Raw genomic sequence first — 9,031 nt, forward strand, 5'->3', positions numbered from 1 at the left:
TCGTTAGTAAGTCTATTCATGATGAAATGTCAAAGCATACTGAGCATCTTTCTCTTTGACACCATGTCTGAAATCCCACGTGATCTGTCAAATACTAATGCATGAAAATCCTAACCTCAAAAAAATCACCCGTTATATATAATGTGAGCAATCGTACTTCTTTCGGAAGTACAGTACTTCTTTTTTCGCTCTTGTACTNTAATGCCCTACAAGAATGGGCCTAGAAATGTTTTTCCCAAAAGGTTCAATAGTTATAAAATTTTTAATAAATACAAATTTTTTTGCATGTTATTTATATATATAATGTGAGCAATCGTACTTCTTTCGGAAGTACAGTACTTCTTTTTTCGCTCTTGTACTTCGTACTTCGAAGTACAGTCAAATGTACTTCTTTGCGATACTTTGTACTTCAGGAGGGAGAATTTGTAACTAGCTGGCGACAATTTTCGGATCGCTATCGCACTTTTCTTCGTTTTTTATTTGGATGGGGTCGATGGGTTCAGGATTATGGCAGCCCTACAATACGAGCAGTCCATAAGGTGATATTCTCTCTCCCCTGCTCTTGATTGCGGATCTGGGTTCCTTCTAGAGAAACTGGAAAAAGTGGGCTGTCGGGTGATCGGCTATGTTGATGATGTGCGGCGGCTGTTGTGGGAGTCTAACCTTGAGGAAATGGTTAGAAAGGTGTCGGTTGCCTGGTACTGCTGTAGGGGAGCTATCGGTGAAAGGTGAGGTCTCCCGCCCAAATTAATTCAAAAGCTCTAGGAAACCAGATTTAAGCATATATTGTTTCAAGGAGCCCTTGTCTGGTGGAACTCACTAGAGAAAACTACACTTGTAAAATAGGAATTAGTGGAGCATTAGGAATCACACCTCTACTGGTGCTTAACATTCATATGTCGAACACGGCGCTTGCGGATATTGCAGACAGAATTGTCACAGCACGAACTGCTATTGGGCTAAGAAACACCGGGTTCTTTTGTGACATTAAAGAGGAAAAGACGACGTTTCTCTGCTTCAGGAAATATTTTTATAGGCCGCTTTAAACCTCAAGGGCTAGTGAGGGCGGTTCTGACAGGCAATTGTGCGATTGGTATTCATGCGGGGAGACTAGGAATTTCAGCTGATCCTTTTTTATCAGCAGTCAAGAGGTAAATGAAGTGGAATCATCTCCACACTTTCTTTTAAAATGTCCAACCTTCGCGAGGCTAAGATGGAAGCATTTTGGATCGCACTTCTGAACAAACACTGAGCTTGCAGGGATCGAATCGGCTCACGACGTTTACTTAACACAACCTGACCTATACTTCCGTGAGCTATGAAATAGTTGGTCACATTATTTATATAGAACGCCCATCAACACCTTTTAAAATTGGAATAAAAATGTTTCCAAATGGCAGAATTTTCTACTTGTGTGTCAGATGAAATTAGAAACATTTCTATTTCGTATGTACCCGCATCTGCTTTGTACAGAAACAAATTTAATTTGCGTCTACACGATATTTTTATTTATGTTTTATCAATCACTCTAATGGTCATGCATGCATGTTTCACTTTGCATTATATGTTAATCAGCTGCAGTCATAATTACCGCCGTGCTAATAAGTAATGGAAATCTACGTACATATGTATATTTAAAATTCTTGCAATGATGCTTTGATCGCATTATTCAAAGAAAAGCGCAATCAATGAAATACAAATTGCCTGAGTGTTATTAATTGTTGTTAATAAAGATGAGAGCTAAGACTCCAATAAAAATTAAACCCAAACAAAATAAAACACTTTGTAAACAACACGTGCTGTAATAACCAATCAACGCGTTCAAACGATCGCACGAAATTCCGTATATACCATACCATATATGCATATTAACATATACATACATATGTACATATGTCCACACAGAACGAAAACTCGTTAATTCAATGCAATTTATAAGCTCACTTTAACAACTATGGCTCAGCGGAAGTTTTACTTATTTAAAAATGCGTTACTCATACGTCACGTAGTCTCACCACGGTACTATCACGTGAATCACAAAGCACGTCGAACGAAATGAGTTTGCATGTTTGTGTACGAGTTTATGAGTTATTTTAAAAACAGCTATTAGATATATACATACAAACGAATATAACCATAGAATATACATACCTACATACATACATACAATATCGAATATTTGTTCAATGAGGGTATTCTCCAAATCTAGCATGCATAACTCTCGTATCTTTTTTTTTGCATTAAAAATATTTAGGTAGCAAAAAAGTACTTTTTCGTATAAATGCAGTATTTTGAAAAACAAACAGCAGTATCCATTTTTGGAATCTTAAATATAATATTGCAAAAAAAGTATAGATACGAGCGTTGAGCATCCGTATTGAGGACTTACGTATATTCAATACCCTCTGTCATTAATTTTTGCAAAAACTACTTTCCGATGTTAAAACCCAACTAGGACTTAACTGTTATTACTGATGTTAATTCTAATAGCTACCTTACATGATCAAATTGTTTGATCAAACTGTGTATTGTGTATATTAGGGTAGTCCAAAAGTGCATGTGAAAAAGTGAAGTCGGAATTTTTATGCTCTCACCCCTAGGATTGTTCCATACCGAAAAAATATACCCCTATTATTTTTATTTTGAAATCAAAAAATATTTACAGGTCGCTCAAGGCGCTCAAAGTTTTCCATGTATTTTATATGGGGTGAAAACACTTTTCGTAGAAATAGTATAGAATTCTTGAAAATCAATATTTTTGACCTTAAAAAGTCCGGGATCCCGGGATTAACATTCACACAGCATGCACACAGAGACTTTTTACAATTTCGTCATATTTTATAGTTAAAACGCTCACATTTATTGCATTTTAATGTCATTATCAACTTTTTAATAATTTCCACAGGTTTTATGCAAAAAATACTAATTTTTATGCAAATATTCACTTTTTCACTAATTTTTCCCCATAAAATGTAAACAAACAATGCGTTCACAACGATTAGCAAACGACAGTGCCGTACTTATCCGTTTCTGCATCTTCTAAGTTTTGCCGATAACTACCCGACAACGGCAAGTGTGCAGATCTCCTTTGAAATGCATGTGCTCGGCTCCAAATTTCAGGGCGAGACGATAACGCAACTATGATTGGACGACAAGTGTGCAGATAGCCTAATGCAGCCATATGCATACAGCAGTAGTACAAGTGTATGGTTAGAGTACGCATACGCTCTGAGAACCCACACGTATTAAATGGAAATAAAAGTATGTACATTTATACTGGCATGCATACACAGCAGCAAGGTCATGCCACCGAAATCGATGTCGTATGGTTAAGATTTCCACTGGGAAGTTTTATGGCTGTTTGCAGGGTTAGAACCTTACTACGATCGTAGTAGATTTACTACGGCTTTAGAGAAAATTTTAAATTTACTACGCTACTCCGCTTTACCGACGATCTGCTACGGTTTTAATTCCGAAATAAAATACGCTTTGCAGCAACAACATAAAATAGAGTTGTTTTTCTTTTTAATACAAACACGAAATGACGAATTCAGGTAATTTTTAAGGTATGATATAAATAATATTAGTCTAATTTGTATTTTTATGTAGCACATACTATAACTAAGCATAAATATGCCTCTTAAAGTTATTCTTTCTGGGGAATGGCATAACTTTCGTAATTTCTTCACGATACTAATAGTTAAAACGCCATTTAAAATATAATTTTATTCACTCTTTCGCTAAAATATGCAACACTTGTTTGAAATGCTAGATGATAGCTCTGTCATTAAAAATCCATTTGGTTCCTTACTTTGCCTAAAGAGAGATTGTAGAGTCTAAGATTTATAGGTCAAAGTTCCAGGGAAACAATTGGAGGATAGCGTAACGCATTTTTCGGCGAATATAAAATAAAGATCGGCAGCCATTTTGCATACTTAACTGAAACAAAATATCTATTTGGATTATGACGTTCTCCAGTAAACGAGCGACCTATAAAAAATCGACTACGGAACTTTATTTTCGGCTACGATTTTTCATGTCATTTACTCGTATTTAAGCTTGCCGTAGTTATAACCCTGGCTGTTTGATTTGATTTTCATAAAATTTGATAGTCGTTTGGCATCTGCTGTGGAGCATGTAAAGTGCTGTTTGATCAAATTGATAAACAAAGTTGAAGAAATGCACACGAATTTAAATAAAAAGCAAGAAATGAGGCAGAAAAATAACAAAGCGACTTCATTTTAGAATTAATAAATTATTAAACAAAAATTCAAAGCTTTTTTTATAGTGATACAACTTCAACAAGAACTGAAATTTGATGGGTTTTTTGACGCGTAGAAGTCAAACAATCAAATTACACAGACACGCTAGTTCACAAGAATATAATAAAAAAAAAAATTTCATAAGAATACGACTTCATTTTAGTATTAAAAAATGAATAGATGCTTTTCTTGTGGTGATGCCACTTAAAAAAACGAAACACTGAAATTTGATTAGATTACACAGACACGCAGTTTGATCAAACAATGGGACCAAAGTGTAATTGTTGTGAAAATTTTAGATAGAGGGTAATGAATAAATATGGGTTTTTCCTGAAAAGTGTCAATCAAGACCAAAAAAATAGAATTTGGCTGGACAAAGTTTATAGATGCCAATCGATAACTACATATTTTGTCTTTCATCCACCAAAAAATTGGACTAATTCCATTATTGGCCCACTCCATTTTAAGATATTTTCCAACTACACTTAAAATTTTTCTTTATTTCGGAGAAACCATACCTTCATAATTTTGATACACGATTAAAAAGAATTGGAACTCTATACAAAAATTTAGTATAGCTTATGTTCCGTAAGCCTTACAACAAAAACAACTTAAAAATATACTAGGATCGGAGATCGTAAGAAAAAACTATAGGAGGAAAATTAAAAATGATCATATCATGGCAAAAAAGCATCAAGATGCGACTAACTTGCGTAAAAAGAGATTCATTGAAAACAAAAAACAGGTATTAACTTCTGCGAATTTTGGCGAGTATAAAAGTAGACAGTGGCAGCTACTAAACATTGTCAGGAAGTTCAATTTGACGCAATGATTATGGCTGCTTATTATTCTAACAACCATTCACTCATCGTTTTTTTTTGTACTATTAACAGATTCGCAGAATTTAGCAAAAATCATCAGTCATCTTCGATACGAGTTCCATGTTGGGAACGTCCGAACGGGAACTTTTAATCGCTATACACTTACCATATAACATTTGTGGAAAATATGTTTATTGGATTCAGATAGGAGGTATTGATGATGACTACTCATAACAAGAAATTTGTGTTCATTCAGAGCCTACTATAGTTTTTATAATGAAAAAAGTGTCTCTAAACGGAACGTCCGTAACGCAGGAAACACCCGTATAAGCCGTCGATATGTATGTACATATATAGTCGCCCGCGTATGGGTAGATACAAATTTGAAAATTTCCCATTCTCAATCAAAGGACTTCTCTCCTTTTTAATTACGCGGGACTTCCCGCATGTACATAAATATGCCTATGTATTGTATTTTGAACGGCGGCGAAAAAACTTTACACCCACGTAGCAACTCTGTATATATGTATGTATGCAAGTTCAAACGGGTTTAAATAATGCGTTTTCTTTCTAAATAAATTGTTCACTAATTCAATGTATTTCTTGGCTATTTCTTTTTAAAGAGTTTGTCTGTGCTCGGACAATCATTTCGCGCCCATACACGCAGCTTTGAGTGTAGGCGCGCCAAAGATATATTTTTAGAAACGAAGCAGTCTGCAGGGAGACTTATGCAAATATATGTACATACATATGTATATACACATGTGTATGCACGTACATATACTCGAATATGGCTAAGAATTCGTGAAACGGCCACTTTTAAAATATTTACTAAAATGTTTTTTTTTGGAGGTAGGTACTCCTAAACATCCTCTAAACGATTTCATAAGTTGTTATATAAAATAATTTAATTTAATTAATTTAGGAAAAAGTTTGCTAAAAAATAAGCGAACTTCGTGAAAATAAAATTGTAAAAGAGCGCACCATTTTCAAAGTTTTGCTGTGCATCAATTGATTGTTTTTCTCTTTCGCCAAGCAAGCGTGACACAAACTTAAGAATTCACGGACTTTGGCTTTGCTTGTCGGCCATTGCGACTGTCTGAGCGTCCCGAGTAAAATGACAAACTTATTCCATTCAGGGAAAGTTAATTTTTCCTATGAACAAAGACAATAGTCCTGAAGACTATATAAGGAATTTTTTTTTCCTTAAACTGAGTCGAATCGTTTTAATATTAATATTTTAATATCATATTAAAGCAACCATATCTTTGGAGCCATTTAAAGCTAATATTCCCTTAGAATAATATACTTTTTTCCTAGCATCAGGGAATGTTTTTCTGAGTGCAGCTTTAAAAGTGCATAACACAACGGCGGGGTGCGCGTTCCTGCGGCGGGCTACCCCGCGTCGCGTCGCGCATTGCGCGCTCTGGCTCACTACGCCTCGCGACACGTCGTTCGCATGTAGGCATCCTCAGACTTTTCAAGTTCATCTCGATATTTTTCCGAACCACTTAAGATATTTTGGTACTTTTCGGGAGTGCTAACGATTATTCTGGCTTCTTTGAGTTTTATCCTTCGAGGTCGTTTGGATTGTCATCGGTACCTTTTCTGGAATTTTTCGAGATCTGCGGAAACTTTTCCGCATCTTTTGCGGGACCTTTGTTAATTTATCAGGCTTTTTCAGACCGTAATGTGCACTTAAATATTAACTTTTAAAAATACATACACCTAGAACTGAATGAAGTCATTAAAAAGGTCGACCGTAGTTAGAAAACTGTTTGCGAATATTTACTAATGGGAATGTATAAAAGTGGTTTATTCTACTCTCAAAATTAAAGCTAAAAACATAAGTTAAAATTTCAATCCAATAACAATATTCGCACATGAGGCCTTGAGAGCTAGAGTAGCCAGACATTTAAACATAGTTTAGGTACAGGTTGCAAATGCATCACGTAAGCGCAATGTACTTTTCAGTAAAATACCGTATTTATTATTTATAGATCTTTCTTACTCATATTATCCAAAACAATTCTTTTTTTGTAGATAGGCTCCTCTGCCTCTCATGGCCTCATATGTTGACACACTAACCGTAACTCATTTAAATATTCATATGCACATGCATATGCACTTTCACACGTAGGTACTTATCTACATTTATATTTAGTAGTTTTCAAGGATATTGACTTACATCTTGACATTGAACTGACGGCAGTATCCAATTGTGTAGACAAATAATACTCATTATAACCAAAAGGATACACGACGAGTGAGATGGCAGGTAGCTGGTATTCCTTTTGGCTGAAATGCTTTATTTAACAGCTGTTCAATTAAAAACTACACTTTTAACAGTCCTTCCACACGAGCCAGAATTGCCTGAATTGCCCTCCGCTGTTGGATTTCTTTCTCCGCCCCCGGCCTCCAAAAACTTTGTGAATTATTGCCTTAGTGAGTAACTGTTTTAGTGCAGCAACAACAGCTATATGGTGGTACTTGAATCACCTGCCGATATGGAAAAACACTCTAGTTTGTGCTTTACTAAATTTGACTTTGGTCTGCACTCCAGTGTTTCACTAATGATGATATTAAGCACATATGTATGTATGTATGTACAACATCCAATAAAAAAAAACAACGAATTAAGAATGCAAATTGGTTGTCACTTTGCAACACTATTCCGAGGAGCAGCAATAACCCCAATGGAAAAATCTGTCAGATCGCATATATAGGGTATAGGCGGTGAGCAAATAAAGAATCAATTTTTAGGCGTGCGTCGATGTGTTATCGCGATGGAATAGGAGCACAACAGCACCGCCCAGCTCTCTGCCTCCGCACCGCACCGCACCGAACTAAACGGCTAAACTTAACCGCTGCACTGCTTTTTGGTGCGACCTGCTTCGCTTTGCGCTTCTTCACGTGTTTGACCTTTGCGATTACTTAGCAAGCGAAAATTCACTTAATTTTGTGTGTACATTTGTATGTATATCCAAAATAAATTAACAACGGGCGGGGTGGCAGAAATCGATTTTTCATAAAATATCAATTACTTGCTCTTTTTATTGTATTATTGAATTAATAATTACTCTTTCCACGGCTAACCCAAACAGTTTTTCTTTTATTTTTATTTTTACTTCTTTTGATTTTTTCACAACGCTCAGCTAGTTTAGTGGGACTCCGATTGCACTCTATGTATAACACTTGACAATCCACGAAGAACTGAACTCGGCTAAACCATGCGGAAGCGCTTTGAGCGGTTGTTGGAGAATTTTTACAGCAATGGAAAACTGATGGAAATTTGAATGCGGAGCAAAATGTAATTCTACATACCTATGTACATTTAATAATATGCCTATGAATGATGAGAGTGCTGCATTGAATCAGAGTAATCAATTCCTTTTATTTTATATTAGGAAAAAATCTTAATTTACATACAAGTACACACACATACATACATACATACAGGCATACATATCTCCATGTTCCACCGTGGGTTTCCGCTTTTAAAGCTTTATCAATGTATGTATGTACATATCACACATTTGCTGCAAGAGTGTCATAATTTAAAATATCTAAATCTCGAGAAAAAACGGCTTTAAAGTTTTGAATTTACATATATGTAAGTACATACTCCCATAGTAAACATGTATACATATGTATTTGGTTCTAGTGAGCTACTGGTAATCGGTACAGCTGTGCAATTTTTACCCAACCTTGATGACCAAGTAGCAGTCATTTCTGCAAACTTAACTCAAATGTGCGATATAACGGGTGATTTTTTTGAGGTTAGGATTTTCATGCATTAGTATTTGACAGAGGAGTGCAATGGGGTATAGTCATTGCGCTGGGTATGCAGTTACAGTTGCATGGCTATACTCAATCCCGACTCTTGCGTCCTCGTTCGCGCACTCTGGGCAACGTGAGCAACCCATGTGCGAGATGCGGTAACCAATC

At 35.8% G+C, this 9,031-nt stretch overlaps 1 protein-coding gene across 1 annotated transcript in view; it reads right to left on the reverse strand.

Moving 5' to 3' along the window:
- Positions 1 to 7,741, reverse strand: part of aralar1 (calcium-binding mitochondrial carrier protein aralar1) — a 40,330-nt gene extending 32,589 nt beyond the window's left edge. The window contains exon 1 of the mRNA XM_017625947.1: positions 7,272 to 7,741. Coding sequence (XP_017481436.1) covers positions 7,272 to 7,325 — 54 coding nt within the window. The 5' untranslated portion in view covers positions 7,326 to 7,741. The remainder of the gene's footprint in view (positions 1 to 7,271) is intronic.
- Positions 7,742 to 9,031: the final 1,290 nt, after the last annotated feature.

The sequence above is a fragment of the Rhagoletis zephyria genome, unplaced genomic scaffold (assembly GCF_001687245.7).
Source record: "Rhagoletis zephyria isolate East Lansing unplaced genomic scaffold, Rhagoletis_zephyria_1.1 Rzeph_scaffold_04339, whole genome shotgun sequence".
NCBI lineage: Eukaryota > Metazoa > Arthropoda > Insecta > Diptera > Tephritidae > Rhagoletis > Rhagoletis zephyria.